The 23,753-nt window shown below is 58.0% G+C and overlaps 1 protein-coding gene across 45 annotated transcripts in view; it reads right to left on the bottom strand.

Moving 5' to 3' along the window:
* Positions 1-409: 409 nt before the first annotated feature.
* ANK2 (ankyrin 2) overlaps positions 410-23,753 on the bottom strand; it is a 248,677-nt gene continuing 225,333 nt past the window's right edge. For 23 of the 45 annotated variants that reach the window (XM_053911441.2, XM_053911442.2, XM_053911446.2 and 20 more), the window contains 11 exons: positions 15,318-15,392; positions 13,030-13,161; positions 12,176-12,319; positions 10,873-11,113; positions 9,169-9,436; positions 7,153-7,245; positions 6,667-6,750; positions 6,403-6,567; positions 5,379-5,561; positions 4,136-4,227; positions 410-2,477 (listed from right to left, as the gene is read on the bottom strand). In XM_053911441.2, coding sequence (XP_053767416.1) covers positions 2,294-2,477; positions 4,136-4,227; positions 5,379-5,561; positions 6,403-6,567; positions 6,667-6,750; positions 7,153-7,245; positions 9,169-9,436; positions 10,873-11,113; positions 12,176-12,319; positions 13,030-13,161; positions 15,318-15,392 — 1,661 coding nt within the window. In that variant the 3' untranslated portion in view covers positions 410-2,293. Of the gene's footprint in view, positions 2,478-4,135; positions 4,228-5,378; positions 5,562-6,402; positions 6,568-6,666; positions 6,751-7,152; positions 7,246-9,168; positions 9,437-10,872; positions 11,114-12,175; positions 12,320-13,029; positions 13,162-15,317; positions 15,393-16,854; positions 22,756-23,753 lie in introns of all 45 variants that reach the window. The other 22 variants (XM_053911419.1, XM_053911436.2, XM_053911438.2 and 19 more) reach the window with 2 other exon arrangements.

The raw sequence follows: 23,753 nt of genomic DNA, 5'->3' as shown, positions 1-23,753 counted from the left end.
TTAAGTTTACAGAAGATGTGGAGATGGAAAACCAAACTGGGAATCACATGCAGGTGTCTGAGAGCCGTGGCCTCAGGACAGAACGGGACGGGCCCTGCCCAGGAGGGTCTGTGCCCGCAGCCCCCAACACCCCGAGCTCCTACTTTTCACTCACCAGAGACCCCAAAATGAAATCTTTGCTTTTCTCCTTTTGCATAAACAACAACCCTAGAAGTTCTCTGAGGGCGGGGACCAAAATCCCGGGGCTCAACAGTTGGGGGCAACAGCACATTCAGTCACGACTTAAAAACAGCAGCAGAAAAAGCAACTTGTCTTTCCCGTGGCTTCCATTTCTTGTCTCCATCATCAGCTCCACCTCGTCTCCTAAAACCAGAGGTCAGCGGTAAAGGACAAATCACTGAGGCCGCAGTGAACACTTGTACATTTTATTTACTTAAATCAGCCGTTGTACACGTTGCAGCTATGTATTGTTAGTGTTGTATTTTCTCCGTTAACTAATACATGCCCTCATAGATATATTCAGTTAGCGTTATCACCATGGAAACAAGATGCTGATTCATCAACTGAAAATTCACTTCTTCTCACAGTATTCAAGTTTTTTGATTACACAGCAAAATCAAAACCAAAAGGAGGTGAATAACCGTTAGGTTGTTACACAGACGTCATCTGCACAGCAAATCACACAACAGAAACGCTTTCTGGGGCCCGGGGAAGGGCTCGCAAGAGGCTGCCGTGTGTCCAGGGCCTCACCACCGGCCTCTCGCTTTGGCTGCAAAGGACGATGCCAAATTTCCAATCCAACAGCCACGAGGGGTGGGAGGCGCGGCGTGGGGGGCGCCCCCCTGGGACACTCCCTCCTGCCACGCTCCCTGAAGTGACCGAGTGGCACTGTGTCGTGTGGTTTGTGACATTGGGAAAGACCGGCTGGAACCAGGAAACGCTCCGTCCAGGAGGATAGGCTCTGGTGTTTGTTTTTAAATTTCATCTCCACTGAATATACTTTTCTTTAACAAGTAAGTGTCCGAAACATATACTGTTTACAGGAATATATTTGTGAGTAAATGTGATTAAGATGCTGCGCAGGTCCAACCACTGGAAGAATGCGGACCGGGGCGCGGGGACCACTCAGGCGACGGGAGGCCCTGCTTTGAAATAAACACACAGGAAGTGCACAAATGCACCTCAGGGTTCAAATAAATAAACCGAAACTTTTAACCAAACCCAAATTTTTAAGGACTTCTCCATCTTGTCTGCCAGAGAAGAAACAGACCTCACTGAAGGGTGAGGCGTGTCCTGGGTGAGAACGGAAACCGCCTGCGCTGAGAGCAGGGCTCTGACTGGGGCCAGGTTTCCGAGTGTGACATGCAGGCGCTGGCGGAGACAGAACCCCGGAGGGGTGGGAGGAGGAGGAGGAGGAGGAGGAGGAGGAGGAGTGTTCCAACACAGCACCGGCGCTTCGCCTCGCGTGCCGCAGGCAGAGCCTGCTTCCAGGGAAGCATCCACAGCGCCGTGGCCAGACGGAAGGGCCGCCAGTAAGACAGCGTGGTTTGCACGAGCAGCGATGGAGTCTGGAGCACTACAGTAGTTACAGCTTGGTGAAGTACCCTGCCAACGCGTCCAGGACCTGAGAGACCTGCAGGTGCTACAAGGCCACGGGTCGCAGCTGCCAGCACCTGGCGCCTCTCCGCTGCCCCGCCTGCCCTTGGGGCCACCGGAGTCTGAGCTCCACCAGGGCAGTTCCTCGGGGTCCCTACCCCGGCCAGTGCTGTGGCTACTCTGGAGTTGTAAGGTCTGGCAGGTCTGATGGGCCTCTTCCGCAGCGGAAGGTGCCATCGCTGGATTGTGTTAGCAATACCTGAACGAACCGCACATGGCCACCTCTGGAGGCCTTGGTTCCGTGGTGCCTGGTGTGGCTGCCACCTGATGCCAGTCTGTCGGAGCAGTGCTGGGCCCACTGTGCCCGGACGTCCCTCCGAGGGACACCTGGTCGTCCCGGGGAGAGGTGCACAGGGAGTTGCCCTGATCGACGGCTTCATGTGGAGCCTGAGCGGAAGCGAGGGACGGGGGGCGGCCAGTGCCCAGGCTGGCCAGGACCTCGGGGACACAGCACCCAGGAGGAGGGTGCTATCTTTGGTCACAAATTAGCGTACAGTTAAAGGGGGTGGGGACAAGCTAACCAAGTGTGGTGTGTGTGCTGGAGTGGGGGGTGTCAGGGTCCCGGGGCCAGGCAGGCTGCTCCGCTGACAAAAGGGGGCGCTGCGCACCGAGGGGGAGACAGGTTTCCGACGTGAGCTCACTTGGCCTCTCGCTCAGGGCCGTCCGGGCAGAAATGCCGCAGCAGTCGCTGGAGGTCACGCTGGAAGGCATCCTGCTCCAGAGCCTCGGGCACATCCTCCAGCTGCTCCAGGTGCACGTGCGTCCCCTGCGGGTCCCTCACCACCGCCCTCTTCCGCGTGCTGGCCTTACTGAGCGTCGTCCTGCGGGGCAGGCGAGACAGGGTTAGGCTTGAAATGGCAGCTGTGTGCACACCTCTCACCAGGCTGAGAGAGACCCTTGTTAATTTACTTAGAGCTCCTTCGCTTTGGGCTGCAAAGGGGCCAGGACGTGCCGCCCTGGCTGGTCCTACCACTGCCCGCCCCCTTCCATGGAAACACTGAGTGTGACACGTTCACACTCAGGTGTGTCCACAGCTTCGTTCCACAACATGCACTGAGTGTGTTTCGTGTGCCCGGCGCTGTGACTAGAACAAACGAGGAAGCTGAATCTCAGGGAGTTTAAGCAACACTCTGGTAAAACTAACACAGCAAAGGTGTGGCAAGGCCACGCCTAGGATCTTGGAGCCCTAGGTGACCCTGGGTGACCTAGCGGGTGACCCTGTCCACGCGGCCGCATGTGGGACCAGCACAGTCCAGACAGATTCCCAGCGTCCAGCACTGGACATCTGCCCACAGGCTACGCTCGCGGCCCCTTCCGTCTGACACCTTGCTGCCTCTGCCCAGTTCCCCTGGAGCTTTAACGCAGTTTGGGTGCAGGCCTCACTGGGCGTCTCCCCCCTTCCTCCCTCTCTCATGCCTCTGACGCCCACCTTCCCTTCAACACCCCGCGGACTGCTTGGTATCTGAAAGCACCTTCAGTTTGGTCCTCTCGGTGCGAAGGCCCACACTGGGTTCCAGTGGTTGAAATCAGATTACGACTTTCTAACTATTCAGCATCCATAGTTTTTTTTCCTACAAAAAGGCCCACATCTGACACTCGGCCCAGATGGTGCCGAGGTGGGGGGTGAGCAACCATCAAGGCCCCACCCTGGGCTTTTCTGCATGCGTGACAAGTGTGCTGCAAACGCATGTGGCCCCGGTGGGGGCCCAGACTCACTCCTGGGACCAGAAGCTGAGGGCAGTGGCTGGGGCACGGTGACATGCACACAGTCTGCACCCTGGACCTCACAGGCTGCCTTCCTCCCCGGCTGACCTCCCAGCTGCAGTGGAGAATTTAGGGGGAGTGGCCACAAAATCTATGCCAGTGGGGAGACCTCACGGTGTGGGCCACACGTGTCTGTGGGGTTCCACTGGGGTGAAACACTGGGCATCAGAGCCCAGAACGTTCTCCCCTCAGCTCGGGCGGCACCTGGGAGCTGTGGGAGCCAGGACGTGCGCCAGCCCCCGCCCAGAGGGGCCCGTGCCCGGGCACAGATGCAGGCTGCTCGCTGCTGATCAGACACATCCCAGACCAACCACCAGGCACACTTGGGGTCACACCCCACATGCGGAACACAGACCAGCTGGTGACCCGAAGCAGCAGGCTATTACTGAGGCTGAGCCGCAGGTGGCAGTCACAGATTCATTGTGAGAGACTGGCCAGCCCTCTTCCCACACCCACCAATCTGTTAGCACAGTGGACACCTGAGGGCTGGCCTCGGCGAGACCAGGTGACCAAGGGGATGGGAGTCCACTGTCCTCAAGCCCAAGAGTCACTTTTAAATCTCCAAGAGGACACAAGGGTCTGACTCCCTGATGCTGGGAGGCTGGCAGCTCCCAAGGGGCCTCCCGGTGTGTGTGGGCTCCATCTCTATTCTCTCAAAGTTGGACACCTTTGAAGTGTGTTAGTCAGCAGAGCAGCACTCCATGCTAACCCAAACCTTTTAACGACTGATCCATCCTCTCTCAGGATTTCATTCTCTACTAAGCTGGGGAGGTGGACTTGCGCGTGGCTACCTGCGTAACTCAAAGCCTGAGTGGGAGAGAAGAAACAGGAAGGAAAACTGTCACACACCACGGCCCAAGGCGGCTGCTGCTCTGCTGAGCCAGTGGCCAGTGTGGACAGGTGTGGCTGAGACAACGAACCCACGCTGGGGGCCGGTCGGGATGCAGAGCATCGGGAAGTTTCCCCCACGTCTGATAGGGGGCTGCCGTATCACTTGGCAAAGGCCCCCAACCAACACTGTGCCGGCGGCTTTAACTTCGTCCCCCCTCCCTCCTCGCCCCTGCTTTCTACGGCAGAGACTGATGGCAAATGGAACGACCAGACGCAGAGCAAGAAAAACAGCTCAGATCAGCCCCCTTCTGATCTCCGAGGTCACTGGCTGTCAGAGAGTGCAGAACTAGACGTGTTTCAGTAACTCACGCTTTCAATCCCCACCTATTCAGACACAAGCTCAGTGCGAGTTGCAGGTGTGGAAGAGGTCACACTGTGACACTTAGCTTCAGAATGTTTCAACAGCAGTAAACGCTTCGCAGACGCGGGCACACGCCCACCATCCCCTGTCAAACCTGCGGCCGCTGTGCTCCACAAGTCAGGTGATTTTGCTTCTGGACTTTGGAAAAGTAACAGGATGTACACACTGTCCACCCTTTAGCACAGGACTGTCCCCTCTGGGGGCCAAACAGGCTCCTCATCAAAGCATGTAAGTTCTACAGCTGATTAGCTTGCTACCAACTTTCAAACCTGGCTTCTGTTTCCAGAATTTTGGATTTTAGGATCGTTATAAGGGTTTGTGTATCTATCACTATGGACTGATTTCCTAATTACTGGAAATCAGAAGTTAATTACAGATGCTTCTTTTGTGGGTATGAAATGAATTTTCTCTAATGCCCATCACTGGACCTGCACCCTCCCCAGCTCCCTTCCTCAGACTCAGGGTGCACCTCACGTCTAGGGTCACGCTGAGCTCCGGAGAGGGGGCACTGCCTCAGCTGGGGTGAATCCATCATCCAGATTGTTAAAAGCTGTGACGGGGACTCAGATGAGCCCCCGAGACTGAGGGGACAGCACCTCACCGCATGGGCTATAAACCAGGAACTGCCCCTCTGGGGTGGCTGGCGTCCCCAGAACATGACAAACCCTTTCACTTCACACGCACGACGCAGGCACAGCTTCCGTACCTCTTCAAAGTCGGCTTTGGCGGAGGGAAGGTCGGAAGCGAAACGGGGGTCCCCCAGGTGCTTCTCCATCCTCTCTCCGTGCACCACCGTCGTTTTGATGACTTTGCTGACACGCCGGCCATCCACGGGCTCAGCCTGGAACCGCGAGGACTCACACGGGGCACTGGGCTCAGACAGAGTCACCTAAAGGGGCGGACACAGTGCAGCTTCTGACTGATGGGGCAGCAGCGATGCATTTTTTTAAATGACAAGACAAACCCTCAAAGGCTATAATGCTACACACTAGCCTTCCAGAAGTTTGGAAAAGAAGTAACTAGGAAAAGCCCAATAATCCATCAGGAATGCCGGTCTAACAGCTCGGTGCATGGAGATCAGACACTTGATGAGTGGCCAAGACACCCGCTGAAGTCCTGTGAGCCGCGCTGTGTGGGCAGGACCCTGTGCTCCCCCACCCCCTGTGTGGGGGCTGCTGTTCTGGGTTTTGAAAAGAAAACCACCCTGGAGACAGAGTTCTCCAAGTGGGGCCCGTTTCTGGAGACCTGCCTAGGCATCCTGACAAAACCGCTAGGGTGTGGATGAAGTGGCGAGAGAGCAGTCACAGTGCCACCCGGAGAGAGGGGCGCGCAGAGGCTGACGCGCTGCTGAGCGTCCTGACTGGGCTGTGAAGTGCCCCACTGGCCCGTGGCGGCCCCTCTGTGCCCGTCAGCACACTCCCGTGTGGGGAGTCCAGGCCCCCCACCTTTGCTGGGTGTCTGCTGTGGTTGACTGTGAGCCAAACAGGAAACGGACACAAAGGACCGAGACAGCAGGTGTGAGGCTACAGCTGAGCCTGACGGCTGTTTTAAGATTCCAGCACCCCGTGGGGACGGATGGTGTGTAGCTAGGAGCTATGTGAGGGGACCATCTGCCTTGCCCAGGTCCCCGGTCCCATGTCCACACCACACTCCATCACACTCTGCATCACACGTCCACGTCTCGCGTCCACATCAGGCCCCATGACGGCCCCGTGGCCGCACGGCCTCACCTCCGACTGCTCAGTGTCACTCCTCAGCACCACACGCTTTATGACTTTGGAGAAGCCGTCCCCGTCCTCGACGCTGATGGGTTCCTGGGGCCGTCCCTGCATGGTGACCTCCTCCCTCTCTATGCCATCAGAGGACACGTACCGCCTGATGACCTTCCTGGTGACCTGGAAGACACGGCGCTCAGGTATCTTGTCTTTGAGTGACAGGCCTGGGCACGAGGACTGACAGGCAGGACGGTGCCTGGGGGGATGCAGGGACATTACCTTCCTCACCACGGTGTGCCCGTGCTCATCCACGTACTCCTGCTCCGTGACAGTTTCTGGGGGCACTTCAGGCATGTCGTCACCCTGCACAGGGACAGGTCCTGTCGGCCAGGGTCACTGACTGAGGGCCCCTTGTCCCGGCCAGAGTGCGCATGTGTGAGGTGGTTAATGGAGGCAGGGCAGCGTCATGGGGGGGCAGGCCTGGCACAGGGGGCTTCCACAAAGGAGGGCAGATGACCCTGAGCTCAGGGGGCCGAGCCACACAGACACGCAGGCTGGGCGGCACACGGGTGAGGGGCGCGGACAGCAGACGTCGGAGCATCCCCACCAGGAGCAGCCATGGCGTCACGTGCTCAGCATCAGCCCGCAGGACGATCACACGGCTGCTTCCTGGGGCCACACGGCAGCATGCAGCGCCACCGCCCTGGGCCGGCCCCCGGGGCTGGGGGACACAGTCCCAACGTGCATCCTCTCAGCAGCCGGTACCTGAATAATCACACGCCGGCGGACGACCCTGGTGGTGACGGTTGCCTCGTCGTCTGAGCTGGCCTCCAGCTCACCCAGCTCGGCCGTGAGCTCCTGCAAGCAGGCAGAGAGGGGTTGTTGCCCGGTGACATCTCTGCCGTGGGCTCTGCTGGAACTCACGCGCACCGCTGGAGGTTTTGTTCACTCAGCCCTGGGGATGAGCCAGCAGGGTGCAGACCACTGCCACGAGGCTCAGATGTCCCCGGGGTCGGAGCTCTTGGTTCAATGAACGGAAAGCAGCCCTGGCATCCGAGTGTCCAAGCCCCCGCTGGCCAGACCAGCGGCTTGTCCACCCTGTTCCTGGGACATAAGCTCCTGACAAGTAGCCCAGTGGGGACGCAACCCCTCTGACTCTCAGGCTGCGGCTTGGAGTGACTGACCCGAAGGTGTGGCAGCATCTGCTACTGGTAGCAACCAATCCTTGCAGCCTCCCTGGCTGGTGGAGCGCCCTGGGGTGTCCCGCTCACTGTGGGGGGAGGGGCACAGCCAGGGACAGAGCCAGATCGTAACCTCAGGTTACAACGTCTCAGAAGCCACAAATCAAACTACTCTTCCCTTGTGGAATGTTATTCAAAAAGGAAGAAAACATCAACATTTTCTCAACCTATTTTAAAGTAACACTTATGCTAAAGAAAAACATGTAAAATCTGGACCGAGTTATACATTAAATATGCTCAGGAACCTGCTGCCTAGAAACAGGGTCAGCAGGGAACTCGACTGACATCTGATCCCTAGGTCGGGGTTGTGAAAGGTTAAGGTCCAAGCCTGGAGCGGAGGTCAGGGGACAGGGAAGGGCCTGAAAACCCAGGGCAGGGAGCAGGGTGACGCAGCAGAGCCCTGTGGAGCTCAGACTAAATACAGGGATCACCCAGATCATGGCTCCAAGTCTGCACGCCAGTCAGCACGTGGTTTCCTTGGCTGAGCTCGGCAGCTTTGAGTCCCAGACGGCACCTATGAAACGTTTTTACTGGGACTGATTTAAGCCGGTTCTAGCGAGATGAGCAATCTGTGCAAAGGCATGGAAGCCATGTAATCGAAACCCGTCCACGGGTTGGTTCCATAACGCTGGGGAGTGGCCCGCAGGGTGGTGCTCTCGCCTGCCTGACCACTGGTTTCGGCCTCGATGGCGAGGCCACTGCGGGCAGGGGTCGCTGACACTGCACCAGCACGTGTGGGTCTGTGGCCTGGAGAAGGGCTGGCATGCCTTTCTCCCTGAAAGTTTTGATCCTTTTATCTAACTTGTTCTTTCCTATTAAAATGGACGTTAATGCTTTAAAAACTCTTTGGCATGTGGAATATTTTGAACTCTAAAAGAAAAGGAACACCTAATTTAATGCATAGTAAATTAAGTTGAATTCAAACAGATCCACACGTCTGCGTGTAGGAATCAATGGGGTTTCCTGACAACAGAGATTCTTCTCCAAGTTCAGGGTTCCAAGGGCATCACGCCCCCAGGTGGTGGGGAAGGGGGAACCACATACACTTCTTTCTGAGAATCGACAGTCTCCGTGGACTTGCCACGGCGGGCCCCTCCCTTGTGCGCGGTGGCCCCAGTGAACAAGCAGGGACGCAGGGCTGTGTCTTGCAATGCCGACATCTGGGAGCAGCAGTAGGTTCGGGAGGAGGGTCTCTTTCCAAAGTCATCCGTGGAACTCACACCCTGGTGCCAGTTTGTCCCCTACCTGTCCCAGCGGTCTAACGAAGGTCACTAACTATGACCTCAGTGCTAATGTTTCGTAGCCAAAGGGTTTCCAGTGACAAAAGGAGGCCTTACAGGCAAGTTGGAACGGTGTATCATTTTTTCTGGATTCACTGGGTCCCACATTTTGAAAAGGAATGTGGGGTCCCCATGGCCAAATGCATGAACGTGACAACCTTGTGGTTCTGCAGTGACAAGATAAGCCCCAGAGAAACAACCTCTGGGAGGCAGTTTGTGGCTGTTATGTGTGGGCAGGAAACACAGAAGGGACCCCTTACCTTCTGGAAAGCCGAGTCTTCATCGAGACTCTCAAAGGCCGGCGGCTGGTCGTCCCCAGACTCCACTATTACAAGGCTGGTTTTCCGGGGAGAAGCGCCCTGCCTACGGCCCGAAGGCTCCTCGGGCTCCTGCACAATGGGTGAATCTGCAGGCGCGGGGGACGGGGTCTGCAGGGAGGGCCTGTCCTCCTCGGGGGTCCCACTGGGAGAGCCAGGAGCAGATGCAGCCTTTTCAGTGTCTGATCCTTCTGTCCCTGGGGTCGTCACACTGAAACAGAAAGGCCAGTCAGAGCGGGCAGACGCGCCCTGCCCCCACAGCAGCCCAGGCCTCAGAGGGGAATGTGGCTGCCCGTCAAAGTTGAAAAGGTTTTGTAACTTTGGCCAAGAAATGAAATTTGAATACCCCCCCACGCTGCGCCCCCCAGGTGAGGTGCAGTGTCGAGTTACAGCTCCCCGGGGCAACACAACTGGGGAAGGGGTCTTCCGAAGGTCGAAGGTTCCCTAACGCGCACCCCTAATCTCCACAGAGTATAGACACTATTACTTCATCTTGTCTTTGGTAACGTGAGGTGCTATTGAAGAATCAAGCAGGTCTACGCAATAGAGATCTGTAGGTGACAAGGCTTTTGAAGCAAGAATCAAAATCTGGCAAAACTTGCAAAAAGCAGCATGTAAACTGCACGTTGCCGCAGGCGTCGCGACTGGAAACGTAGGCAGTCGCGCTTCTGGAAAGCTGTGTCACACACACCAAGGCCTCTTGGCACCGACACTTTCTGCGCTGACACAGAAAGTGTCATCTTCTTATTCGCACTTTCTAGTAAGAAAATTCCCTGCTTTTTCTGCTCCTTCCAAAGGTGGACTGCCCCTCCTGTCCCTGCCCGGGATCCTCGCTGACTGCTGGTCTGCGGTTCCCCGCCCTCCTCGTTCCCGTCTCCCCTCAGCTCTTCTTTGTGCTGTGCCCTGAAGTCTGCAGGGGGCAGGGTGGCTCCGTGGGAGAAGAGACCATTCATTACCTGTGTCTCCATCAGTCTCAAGTCCCAGTGGCCCCGGCAAAGCTCACTGAATGACGAAGGACACTGCAGGGCGGCTGTGGACACTGCTCTAGGATTCCAGGCCCACGGACCAGCCTGCCCTTCTCAGACCTGTTTTCTCTTTCTAGACAATTCGTGTCCTTTGAACAACTCTCTGACCTTTGCAGCAGTGACATTGACCTCGGCTCTGTACGTCCCCCTCCGTCTGAGGGTTGGGCCACATTTGTGCCATCGTGAGCCTCCGCCTATGCAGGAGTGCAGTGCCTCCCGCGCCTCTCTGCTCACCCTGTGACCCACCACCGCTGGGTGTGTGCACCTCACAGGGGAGAGAAGGGCAGCCACTGTACAGGGAGCCCCCAGGGGTCATGAAATCCTGGTTTAAACCACGCCTTTCCAAGCCTGTTCTTGACCTTCAACCCTGACCCTGGACAGGCGCATAGAAGAAATCGTAATTTGTAGATGTGGAGACAGACTCAGGGGGTTGGGGACCGGCAACAGACCTGGCAGCAGGCTCAGGCAGGTCTGTGCCACCACGCGGCCACCACTGTGCCTCTCACATGCTGTGCTTTCCTGCAGCCCTGAATTTGTGGGGCCATCGGAAAAGCACTGCCAAGGACGGGGGCCGCGCGCCTGGCCCCGCGCCAGCCACCTCCCCGATCCCGAAGAGACTCACAAGTACTCCTGCTCCGGAGCTGCCTCCGCCGGCGACAGGCCCTGGCGCACCTGCTCCTGCTGGTTAGGGGGGACGAGTCTGGCGGCTGGGCTGTCCCCGTCCGCTTTGGGGGTGCAATCCTGAAAGGTGGAGTAGCCCACGGAGAGGTCTTCGTCTGAGACAATGGGAGGGTGGCCGCAGGACCCACTCTCCCTGGACTCCGCGTGCGGGGCGGACAGCTCCTCGGGGAGGGCGGAGAAGCCTGCGGGGGACAGCGTGCGTCAGGAAGTCCCTGACGCTCCGAGGCGCCCAGTCGTGCCACCTTTGTGTCCCGGGACAGGTCCGTGGTCACAAAGCTAAACGAGACCGTGCCCGGTCACGCAGAGACCTTGGGTGGGGGGCGGGGGTGCTGCGGCCGCAACAGGTGAGTGTGTGGTGAGCAAGCCCCACTGGGAGCCCTAGGGGACAGCAGAGGGGACACCTCAGGAATGAGGGTCTCCCCTGGACAGGAAACCACAGTCTGAGTGGAGCCGGTGGTGTGTGGTGGCTGAACAGGAACATTCAGATTGCGACCCTTCCTGTTCTTTCTAAGAAACAGGAAGCCTGGTCGTGGGCTTCAAATACACACGGAGAAATGCTGGCGCCTTGGAGGAGAAGAGGTGTAGCCCCGAGGTGGGGGAGGAGGCGGCAGCAGCGAAGGCAAAGCACGTGGGTGGGAAGGGGTTACAGAGCCCTCCACCCAGCCCGGCGGGTGGGTGTGGCTGCGGCTGGGACCAGGAGGCGGGGCTTGGGGCGGGGCTTGGGACGGAGCAGCCGGGGCACGGGAGCAGGCTCCTTGCACAGAGCAGGCGCCCGAGGCTGGGGGACGCTGAGCTGAGTGGACGGGTGGATAGACGGTCCACACCCCCAGCTGCGGTAGACGGAGTGTCACGTCCTCTTAAAAGGCACGCTGAAACCCACCCGCGGTGGCGGTGGCGGCGCAGCGGGCGGGCTGAGGGAGAGCCCTGGGTGGGGACGTCTGCCCCGGAGGGAAGGGGCCGAGAGCTCGCCGGGCCGCCCCCACAGGAGCGCGGAGGCCGCCTCGGACTGCCGGTCTCTGGCACTGAGACAGAAATTTCTTGGTCTCGGCTACGCAGTTCGAGGCATTTGTGACAGCGCCCAGGCCCCTCAGAACGGGCGGGGACATCTCAGCCACCTGAAAAGAATGGCGGCCACCACAGGCGGCGGTCCTCGCTGCGATAAGAGGCAGAGCTGGGCCCAGGCGCCGAGTCAACCCCCCCCACCCACGTGCAAGCGCCGCCCCGACGCGCACGCGCAGTCCCACCTTCGCTGTGGTCCGCCGCGGCGGGCGGCTCCATCTCGGCGTAGCCGAGGCCGCCGCGCTCCGGGAGCGGCTCGGTGCTGGCCTCCATGAGGTGGACGATGTCCATGCGGTTGATCTTCGTGAGGCAGCCGATGAGGCTGGTATCTGGGATGAGAGAGAAACGGCGGGTTTTGCCTGCGAGGGCTGCTCTTCTCTCCTTAGCTGCCTTACGAGAATTCTGGCATTCGTCCGGGCAACCCGCGGCGCCCGAATAAGGGCACTAGTAATAATGAGCAGACATGGGAACGGCGATGAGGAGGAAGAGCCTGAGCCAGCCTGGGCACAAGACCTCCCCTGCCAGGTGACCCACAGGACCCCATCAAGCCTGAATTCCAGACACAGCACGGGGCGTCTTCAGCGTGAGCGGAGCCCACGCGCTGCTCGGGACGCCCGTGTATGAAGAAGCGTCTGTCGATGGTCTGAAGTTAAGTCTAACTGGCGCCCCGTTTTTGCTGGCAAAGCCCTGCGGTTGCAGGTAGGGGCCGGGGTCGGAGGCTCACACACACAGAGCGGTGCCCGGGCGCCATCCTCACCCGCCCCGCCCCTGCTGTCGAGCAGCGCAGGAAGCAGAGCGGAAGGCGGTCACCAGCAGTGACACAGGACAACTGGAGCAGCTCTGTCCGCTGTCACCGTTGAGAAAACCCGGGACTCTGCGACCATGCCTGCTGGCCCCCGGGGCTGCACCCCCTCCCGCTGGTGACGCTGGCCCACGTCCCCGGGGGCCTGCCGAGGCACTTGGCCTGGTGGCACCTGTCCTGGGACCCAACCAGTGGGCAGAAAGTGTGTGCGGGACACAACCCGGCGGCGCCGCCTACCGGTAGCAAGCTTCCCGTCCCGCTCCAGCCAGTACTTCAGCAGCGCGTGGCTCTGGTCCTGCAGGGAGTTGGGGTTCTCCACGCGGATCTGATGGATCTGCTCCTCGGTGAAGTCCAGCTCTCGCGCTAACTCTGGAAGAGAAGGTCCACGCTGTGAGCCACGGACCTCAGACCCCGGTCCCACGCCGGCCGCGGTCCTGGGAAGGTCGGCTCTGCACGGCTGAGGGCCGGGTCCCCATCTTCCGCACGTTTGCAGCGACTCCCCTGCACCCTCGTCCTTCTGCCGCCGGGCACAGACTCTCCCTTAAAGCTGCGTGTAGAACTGGTCACCGTCCCCGTGGAAATACTGGGTCTGAGGCCATGGTCATGAAATAAGAGTCACTCAGTCCCGTTTAATTCCCAAATGCAGAGGAGACCATTAGTACTGGCCTATCCTCCTCACTGCCATAATGGAAAAGAAATTACTGAAGCAGGAGGAGAGACCATTGCTCTCTGTGAATCACCACAAGGCAGCGTTTCAGCCCCCACGAGTCCTGCTCCCAGGTCCCGGGGTGTGAGGCACTGGGTGCGGCCTCGTTAGGGTGGCTGAACAGATCCCCCGCCCGGGGTTGCTGCGCTGTGAATCAAGGTTTGGGGGGAACTGACCTGCGGAGGGGCGGACAGTCGTCCCTCCCGGGGCGCACAGACAGGCTACGTGGGTGCTTGCGCACTGTGGGGCGTGTGTGTGCAGTGAGGCGTCCGCTCTGCGGGGCGATTTGCAAGCATCTTTCCAAACTAACAAAGCACCTGCTCTCAACCAGCAATCCCACCTCAGCCATGCGTCCCGCAGACACACCACAGAAATGCCGCAGTGCACGGACATTCCTGCCCGGACTGGGACACACTGACTGTCCGCTGGCCACAACTGTTGATAAAGTTACGGCAGAATTAGCCAGACATTTGAGAGCATGAGGCAGCTACGTGATGATGGAGTAGTTATGAGAAATACCAAGTAAAACTTGTCTTATTTTTAAATGAAAGGCTGAGGAGCGGGCACTGTGCATTTTTTCTGACACACATGAACAGGTCCTTCACGGCCACCGAGTGTGGCGGCAGTGTCCTGTTCTTCACTAGTGCGTGGATATCCCGGTCAGCACACACGCACACATATGTGCACACTCGAGAAACAACGTCATTCTGAACGTCACCTATTTAACAAGTCAGCCGGGGACAGCGCGCTGTTCTTCCTTCCCCTGAGCTCCTCGGCTAACTACACCTGATCTGTTTGGAAAGAAAATGGCCATCTTCCGGCCTCCAGTCATTTCCCACGTTATTGATTATCTTTGCTAAGGGTGTGTGGACTCCTGCTCATCACCAAATCTTTAAGAACCTGAAAAGGGATGAATATTAATTTTACACCATCTGTTTCAATAAGGTAGTCACAAGGGATAGAAAAGAAAGTCAAACCAAGAAAAGAAAAGAAAAAACAGAGCCAGAGACCGGCCACCTTGCTTTACTATGTGAAGTCCAGGTAACGTGAAGGGCAAATCTGACTTGTAAGTAAATTGTGTTTATTTTAGAATTCACTTTTCCTCAATAAGCTAACATGTATTATAATTTCTACTCTTAAGCAGTCCTGTTTCTCAGAGAATCAGTGCATCTCATTCTTATGTATTTCATCATTTATCCAAAGCAAATTTTAGCACTGTTCACAAAGATACCTGACATACAGGACCTAAAACAGGGGTGTCCAACCTGTGGCCCACAGGCCACATGCAGCTCAGGTGGCTGTGAGTGCGGCCCAACACAAAATCGTAAAGTTACTTAAAACATTATGAGATATTTTTGGGATTACATGTCACAGTATACTTAATATGCGGCCCAAGACAATTCTTCTTCCAGTGTGGCCCAGAAACACCAGAAGGTTGGACACCTCTGAACATAAGGAGCCCTGGTTAAATCTCAAATTAAACGTTATGGCCATGGCATCTCACGCTGGTTTTGAAAACGAGCCATTTCCCCGAAGGCTTGTCACCCATGGCTCCCAAAGCGGGCACTGGGGCCGCGTCATGCTCAGTCTCTTGTTGCAAACCCCCAGGACGGTCAATGAGCTGCCCTGGTTCACAGGGCGAGTTCATGAGAACCTGGACTTTCTACTCCGTCGGGTATTCTTCTCTTCACTACCCTATGTGGTCTTCCTCAAGGAAAGGGGGAAAAAGCCTCTGTCATTGTTAATGACTCTTGGCCAATGCAACCGTGTCATTGAGACCAAGCAGGATTTGTTGAAAAGCGGGTGCCGCTTAGGTTACCTGTCCAGCTGAAGCCCAGGTGGTCAGCGATGTAGGCCAGCCGCTCCTCCATCCGCCGCTGCTCCTCCTGCTGATCTACAGAAGGTCAGAAACAGAACAGCCACACTGTCTGCACCAGGAGAGGCCCTGGGGCTGACCGTCCACGGCAGGGCGGTCAAGCGTCCAGATGCCCAGAGAACAGCTCTCACGAGAGCGGCTGCGTGTTATGTCGGGTTAAACTGTGTGTGCGCCTGACTTCCGGGTGGAATGGGGAATAGATTGAACAGAAACCACGAAACCCTGGTGCTTCCGCATCTCTGCAATCAAGACTAGTCTCTGCACACACTACATAAGCAGCTGACTGGCAGCCGTCTGAGGACCCACCTGCCCGGTTATCTGAGAGAATGCTGCCCACCAGTGAACAGCTGTCACCCCCCTCCTCAGGTACCAGAGGCTCACAGCCGGGCTGACAAAGGGGTGTCATCAGTGAGGACCCCCTCCCCGCCATGGGCAAGAGTGGTCCCCTCCCATCCACAGGTCAAAGGACACTGAGACTCTGGACAGGTGGGCCAACCCTGGGGCTTTCAGAGTGGCTCTGGCTCTGGTGACCCAGAGGAGGGAGGTAGAGTCTGTGTTTGTAGTGCAGGCTGTATCATGACACACATCTGTTGTTTGGGCCAAGCTTGTGTCTGCTCTCTCGTAAGCAAGCTCTTACGTTGCTCCCACAAACTGCGATTTCCCATTTAGTTTTAACCCTCATTAATTGATGGGCAGCGGTTTAGATCATGGCATTGTGATGTTTTTCACAATGCAAATTTAAAAGTAATAGTCTTCACTGGAGAGATATTGGAAGCTCAGAGCGGCTTCTCCAAGCCCCGTGGTTTCCTTGCTGAAAACTCTGAGCCATGGCCCCTCCCCGGCGACATCAACCATGCAAAGTCTGAGTTTTGTTGTCTGCCGCAAGGCCTTGGGGCGCCTTCCCTGGTCACCGACAGCATTGGTGAAAAGCCCATTTTACCTGATCTGTGTTTGCTCAAAGTGTTTACCAACGGTATCCGAAATCCAACCTTTCTGAATCAAAAACAGATCCACAAAATTGGGATTTCGAGATCTGTGAAATCTTCTTGAGCATATGGCTTCCTAATGATTACAAAGTTAAGTATGAATTATTGGCAAGGACACAACAGTAAGAAAAAGCATCAAATCCTCATAATATAAAGCAAAACCCAACATCCTCCTGTGCGGAAGCAGAAGTGCCGAGCTGGAGGCAGAACAACAAAACTCCGTGCAGGCGCGGCCTCGCATGTAGCGTGGGGAGGCCGGGGCCGCAGCCTGCTGGGATCGCATTTCCATAAGCATTCTCATTGCTCAATCTTGAGATTATTGTCACAGACAGGAGGGAACAGAGAGAGCACAGAACACAAAGGGCCGACACAAACACGGGAGCCACTACGCAAAGCATAAAGAAAAGGAGACACAAACCACCAAATAAAACAGACAAAGGACACGCTACGCGGGCTCAGGACATGCGTGCACAGGGTGTTCCTGGCGGCAGTACCTTCAGCACGGTCATGGCCGTTCTCATCGGGGATGCGTTCAATCAGAGTCTCAATGGACTCGTCCCAAACGGGCCTGGTGTCAAAGACGTCCTCAGGGACCGGGGGCTCGGTCTCGGCAGGCGGCAGGTTTTCGATCACGGACACGTCCAGGGCGCTACTGCTCTCGTCATCGGAAACTGCCTCCTGCTCCCTCTCTGCCTGTGCCAACCTGTCCACTAGCTTGGCTGCCTCATCACTAATCTCCTCGAAGAACTCAAGGGAGTTCCTGTACAGGTCCAAGAACTGCTCCTTGCTCTCCCGGGGGGGCCCCCTCCCCTGCGCCAGTAGACGGGTGGCGAGCAGCCTGGGGCTCGTGGCCTCACCCTCTGACTGCAGCTCGGGCTCCTCTGCCAGCCCCCCACCCCCCGTTTCCGTCTCAGCATAGCTTTTGGCTCTCCCTGCACTGGCACCAGACTCAGATCTGCCCCTGTCATCTGCTGTCCTGCCTGGCACATCCTGTCCCCAAAGGGCCACTGTCTTGGGCAGGGATGGGCCCTGGGGCTGGGGCTGCTGCCCAAGCCCTTGGTGGGGCGCTTTCACAGGGATTTTAGACTTGGGCCTAGTCTCTGGGTCAGCCCTGTCCTCATCTGGGCTGGGCAGGCCCTCGGGCAGGGCCTTCTCCCCCTGGGCTGGGGCCGAAGTTCTGACGGGGATCCTGGACTTGTTTTCGGGAGAAGGCGCACTCTCGGCGGCTGCGGTGGGGATCTCAATGACTGACTTCTGCTCCTCTGGGGAGGAGTCAGGAGAATCGTCCTCCCGATCCGCATACACAGACCTGGTGACCGTGGAAAAGTCCAACGCAGCCTGGACAGTGGGTTCCAGGCAGGTGGGGCCAGTCAGAGGCTTCACACTGGACACAGCAGGTGTATCGCCACCCTGCCCAGGGGATGGGCCCTTGATGCCCGCAGAAGCATCTACCTCCCCTGACAATGAGTCCTTGAAGGCTGGGGTCCCTATCTGGGAGCAGAGGCCGCCATCTGAGGCAGGGGGTCCCTCTCCTTCCTCTCTCAGGACATCGGGGAGCAAGTCTGCCTCATCTGTGTCGGTGGACCCTGAAAGGGCTGGGGCCGGGGTCAGCGGCCGTGGAGGCTCAGCCACAGCAACCCCCTCTCTCACAGCATCGGGGACGGCCTCCTCCCCGGACTCTCGGCCAATCTGGAAAAAGTGGAAACCCTCATCTGCATAGGGTCTTTTGGTCATATCGATGGCCCCGCTTCGGGTCATCTCGAACAGTTTGCCCTCCTGGAAGAGAAATGGGTTCTGCTCGCTGGTCGGGGTCCCCTCCTCGGTGGGGGTCCGGGCAGGAGTAGTGTCCGGAGTGGTGCCCTGTGACTGTCTGTCTGCCATCAAACCGAACACCTTCTGCTCCTCCTCCTTCACTCGGGCCTCAAAGGCTTCATCATCCTCGCGGATTTCACTCCAGGAATCAGGATCCGAGTCAGAGGCAGTGATGACAACCTGGCTCATGTGCTCACTGGCGTCGGTGGCAGTGGAGCGGGGCAGGCGGGGCTGCGAGGAGGCAGGGGCGCAGTCGGACAGTGTGTCCCCTGAGGTGCTCTCCAGGCCCTGGTCCCCAAAATTGGAGTCTTTGCTTGAAACAGCTCCACTAGAGGCACAGGCTGCTGGCACGCTGCCCACAGAAGATGTGACGGTCACGGAGCACACGTGAGAAGCATGAAAACTTGAGTGCTCCACACCTGCTTGCGTTTTGCTGTCTTCGCCAGAGAAGAAGGACTGGGGAGGCACATTTTCATATGGGCTTGTGACCTGAAGGTCACAGGCTTCCTCAGCCTCAGAGGAGTCACAGCCTGGAACGCCCACAGACAGTCTGTCTGTCTGAACAGCCAGGGAGGAGTCGAGCGTGGGAACGTCCTTCTGGAAGCTCTCAGAAGTGGAGTTGGTCTTTGCACCCTCCGTCTTTGCCGGAGGCGCAGAGACAACGTTTTCAGATGCTGGACAGTCAGGCAAAGAGGGCAAAGGTGAAGAGCCCTCATCGGGGCCACTTGCTTGTGGTGATCCCTTTCGAGAAACCCCTACCTTTCCTCCTCTTGAGTCCTCACCGGGGTCCTGGGGAGACGATGGATCCTCACAGACCACGAGCTCCTCCCTGGTGGGGCCACAGGGACCTGAGGACACAGGCAGGGCCGAGTGGCTAGGACTCCCTGCTGTGCACCCATGGCCAGCACAGATGTTTGGTGGGTCGGCATCTCTGTTCAGATCATTGTGCCGCAGGTCTGGGGCTCCAGTGGGCTCAGTGTGACCATCTTCAGGCAAACAAGATTCATGTTCCTTTTCTTCTGATTTACTGGACTCTTCCTGAGTGTCTTCGTTCATCTTGAAAGTGTACTGTTTGGAAGCAATCGGCTGGAATTGTGCCTCTTCGGGACTGGAGTTTGAGTCAAAGCTGGATGGGAGTGGAGACGGGGGCTGCACCCGAATGACTGGCTCTGGGAGCAGCCCTGGGTCAGCTCCTGTCCTCAGCTGTGTCAGCTCAGGCTCACTCTCCGAGGAGGATGACGCCTTTCTGCTGTCTGAGGTCACCAGGGCAGCAATGTCACTTCCGTCCTGTGCACGTGGCTCACCTGCAGCTGCCGAGCTGTCGGCGTCCAGGTCAGAGGATGAAGATGACTCTTCGGGCTTCGTCTCTCTCCGGCAGTCCCTTTTCTGCTTGGCTTCCTGTTCAAGTTCGTCGAAGGTTTTGATTTTGGTCACCATTTTGAACATCTCCTCTTCGGGGGTGAACCTCTTTTTCTCCCCATTTTCTGAGTCCTCCTCCTCGGCACACTCGTGAATCACAGCTGGTTTGGGGGTGCTGGCATCAGAGGCCTTGGGTGTGACCTCATAGCTGACTTCTTCAGAGCTGGGGGTGTCAGGGGAGAGGGGACTCTTCCCGGAGCTCTCCACCAGAGATGTCTGCTCCAGACTGTCATCCTCGGCACTGCCGTCAGGGTCTCGCAGCAGCCGGGACCGCACGGAGGCTATTTCTGTGAAGAGGTCGGTCTTGGTGCCAGCCATAGGGAGAGGGACGTGGCCCGGGAGCGTGCCAGCCTTCGCCTTGGGCTCCACGGGGCTGCTCTCCAGGGAGTCACGGCAGGGAGACTCTCTCAGGGGGCTGGGCTCCAGGGAGTCAGGGGTTTTGTGTGAGGAGTTGTCTTCCAGCACGGGGCTGGCCTCCAGGGAGTCCCTGTGGCTCACCGCCAACGACTCATCAGCCCCAGGACTGAGGACCTCGGGGTCAGAGCGAGAGAGTGGCAGGTCCAGCCCCTGGGGACTTCGGGGGGATACCTGGGACTGGGCAGTCCTTGCAGGGGCCTCGGTGGTCAAGGGCTTGGGGCTTGTGGGTCCCTGAGCCCTGGGTTCTATCTGTGTCTCGTGGGCAAGGGGACCATCATCACAGAGCACGTCCTCAGTCAGCCCAGCGAGTGCTTCCTTCACTGAGGCAACAGTGCAGGGACCTGGGCTTTCGCCCTCCGGTTTGGGACCTGTCTCTCTGGAAGGGTCCGGGGTGTCCTCCTTCACACACCCGTCCCGGGGCTCTGCGCCCTCTGCAGCAGCCACACCAGACTCTTCAGCACCCTCAGGAGAGTCTGTGGTAGAGGGATGCACTTTGCCCGGATGAACGTCTGTTTTGAAGGTGGCATTTTCACTGGTTTCCCCAATTTGCTCCTGACTTTTCTTTGGTGAGTAGGAAAGGCTTTCTGGGCTTGTCTCGGGGGTCTCTGCCAACCCCTCATGCTTGTAGCTCTCTTCCGAGCTGACCTGCGGGGTACCCTCCATCAGGCTGCCGCAGGGAGACCCTGCCACCCCTTCCTGCCCCAGATTTTCACAGCTACCATCCAGGTGGAAGGTCAAGACTGGGAGTGGCTGCCCACTGCCGGGCTCTGGTGGGAAGGCTGTGTGGAAGGGGCTGGTGAGCACCTGCTCCGGCACCAGCGGCACCTCTTCAGGCTCCTCCTGGCGGCGGAACTGCTGGTACCTGTCATTGTCTTCCAGCTCCAGCTTAATGACCTCAGAAAAGTCGGTGGAGGTTCTGCGGTCGGGGCTGATCTGGAGGTCCCTGTCTCCCCGCTCGTCCAGCTCCTCCCCGGGCACTGGGCCCACGGGGGGCAGTGTCCTGTTGGTGGGGAGGGTTTCCTTCCCTCTGGTGGTGTCTTCCCTCAGTCCCGAGGCACCGCGGGTCCCTCTTCTGGGTTCTGCAGCCCCCACTCCCGGGGACCTCTGGCCTCGTCGGATGGTCTGACTCTCTGTTTTCTGTGTCTCTTTCTGGGTTGTTGTCAGCCCCTTTTCTTTTTCTGCCCGAACTTTGCCTTTTTCCTGTGGCTGCTTCGTTTTGGCGGTTTTGTGCTCAAACAGCCCAGCCTTGTGCTTAGATGGGTCCTGGCCCGACTGAAAGGCCTTCATCAGCTCCCGGACGGACATGGTCTCCTCGATGCGCTCTGTTTTCGAGGTAGGGGACACTGGCGCGGCCTTGTCTGTCTTGCCAGAAGGTGCCACCGAAAGGCGCTTCTCAGTCTTCCCGAAGGCCGACCCAGGAGGGTGCTTTTCCGTCCTTGCAGCTGGTAACACAGGTGGGCGCTTGTCTGTCCTCCCAGGTGATACGGGGGGATGTTTCTCTGACTTTCCTGATGGTGACACTGGTGGCCGTTTGTCTGTTTTACCTGAAGGTGACACAGGCGAGTGTCTCTCGGTTTTACCTGACGAGGACCCGAGCGAGTGTCTCTCAGTTTTTGCTGAGGGAGACACAGGCGAGTGTTTCTCGGTCTTACTTGGTGGTGACGCTGGAGGATGCCGCTCGGACTTGGCTGAGGAGGTGAGGGAAGAGTGTCTGTCCGCTTTGGAGGAAGGGGACACAGGTGTCCGCCGGTCTGGCCTTTGAGGGGGGGACACAGCCGGCTGTGGCCGGGGTCCTGCCCTCCGGGGCACTTCCTCCTTGCCTTTGAGTCTGACAGGCAACTTGCTTCGACCCTTCTGCTCATCTTCCACTCGCTTCTGCAGGGCCTTCACTTTGTCCTTGATGGGCCCAATGGGGGTCTCCTCGATCACAGGGGACGTGGCCTTGCCCCTGGGCAGAGGCTCAGGGGCCAAGCCCAGGTCTCCTTCTAAGGACTCTTCAGAGCTACCCTGTTTAATCTCGCTTTTCCCCGTACTGGCTTGTAAACTCTCCTCTTTCTGGTTCTGCTTGTCCTTTAATTTCCGCCGCACTGGCTTCTTTACCCCCAGGCCTGGCTGCTGCTGGGTCTGTGTTCTCTGTGTCTTGTCTGAGGGAGTGTCCTTCGCTTCACTTCCAGAGTGTCTGTCCCCGGCCATGGGGGGTGTTGGCCGCGGGGCCCCTCCAGGAGCCACCGGGTAGGAGTTCAGATCCTCCGTGAGGTAGGTGACCAGCCCTGTCGTGTCCCTCTGTCCCTGTGCTGAGGTCTCCTTCTCTAGCCTGATTTCTACACAGGGGACCTCAGGGACCTCCAGGGGGGCCCTCTGCTTGGCCTCTGCTACCTCCTCGTCACTGAGGAGCACCCACTCCTCGTCCGCTAGCTGCCCCTCAGTCTGGGACCCTGGCCCACGGCCAATGCCCCCTGAGCAGGCCCCGCCCCTCAGGATCTCGTTCACCTTCTCCAAGTCCTCCTTCACTCTCCCCACGATCTCAAAGGGCTCCCCCGGCTCCTCCTCCAAGGCCCCGGCCAGTGCCTTCTCCCCGAGGGCACCTGCCCTGCTGGCTGCGCCCGTGGCCAGGAGCGCCGTCACCTTGATCAGGTCCTGCTTCATCTCAGAGACCTCCGAGAGTAAGTCCGGGCTGGCCAGGGCCGGGGCCTCCGTGACCAGGTGGCTTTTCAGGACAGACGTTTCTGTCGACTCTGTCTCATCGTCTTTGATGGGAATGGAGGACATTGAAAGTAAAATGGAAACCAAAAAAGATGTTGGCAAATGTAAACAGGACCCAAGGACACAATGTCTCTTCCTGTCGTGGTGGGAGGGACAACACATGGCTGGGAGGGTGGAGCCACGGGGTCTCGGGACACAAAGCAAAGCGAGGCTAACGGACAAACCGAAAAGGAGAACGAGCAGGAAATAACTGGCTTCACGTTCCCACGCGCAGCACATCCACACACACGACCACGCAGTGACGGACTGCCGACACGCACGACGCCACACGTCGACACAGAGACGGGCACAGTGACTTCTACGGAGGCATCTCAAGATTGCTCAGACGTCACAGGTCAATGTGGAAAGGAAAACAAACACGGGCAGCGGAAGGGGGAGCGAACTGCGGGACGCTCCTTTCCTCGGGGAGAAAGCCAGTAAGTAGCCGACTCAGGACAACTGCTCATGGCACACGTGCACTTTTAATCATGTGGGAATCCGGGCCCCACAGGAGACTCTATCCCGAGTGCCTGAATCGCTGCAAACTGGTGTTTCATCTAAGGGAACTCCCACCGACAGTGAGGCACACGGCCTGGTGCCGAGAGGCCCAGCCCTTGGAGCCACCTCCTTGCTGGGACACTTACTGGGCAGACCAAGGAGGCAAAGAAAGGAAAGGGAGCAACAACAGAAAGGATGGTGATGATGAAACGTGTAGGTGAGTCCAAGGTTAGAGTGTGATGCATGGCAACTGGGTCGGAGACAGTCACACAGACACACGCACAGGTGTGTAAGCCAAGTTATTTCCATGCAAAGCAAAGCAGGCAAAACGGGGGTGGGGCTTGCTGGGATGCAGGTGGGAGGGTGGGAGGGATGGACAACAGGTGCACGTTACTGTGGTGAAGCATCAACTCTGCCCTCGAGCCCACGCATCCAACTCGGAATGCAGGGCATCCAGGGTGTCTGGGCATGGCGGTGGGGGTGCTGCGCTGCCAGCGGAGGGAGC

This window comes from Desmodus rotundus, chromosome 9 (genome assembly GCF_022682495.2).
Source record: "Desmodus rotundus isolate HL8 chromosome 9, HLdesRot8A.1, whole genome shotgun sequence".
Lineage (NCBI taxonomy): Eukaryota > Metazoa > Chordata > Mammalia > Chiroptera > Phyllostomidae > Desmodus > Desmodus rotundus.
Note: the sequence above shows the minus strand (reverse complement) of the source record. Positions and strands in the feature narration are given on the sequence as shown.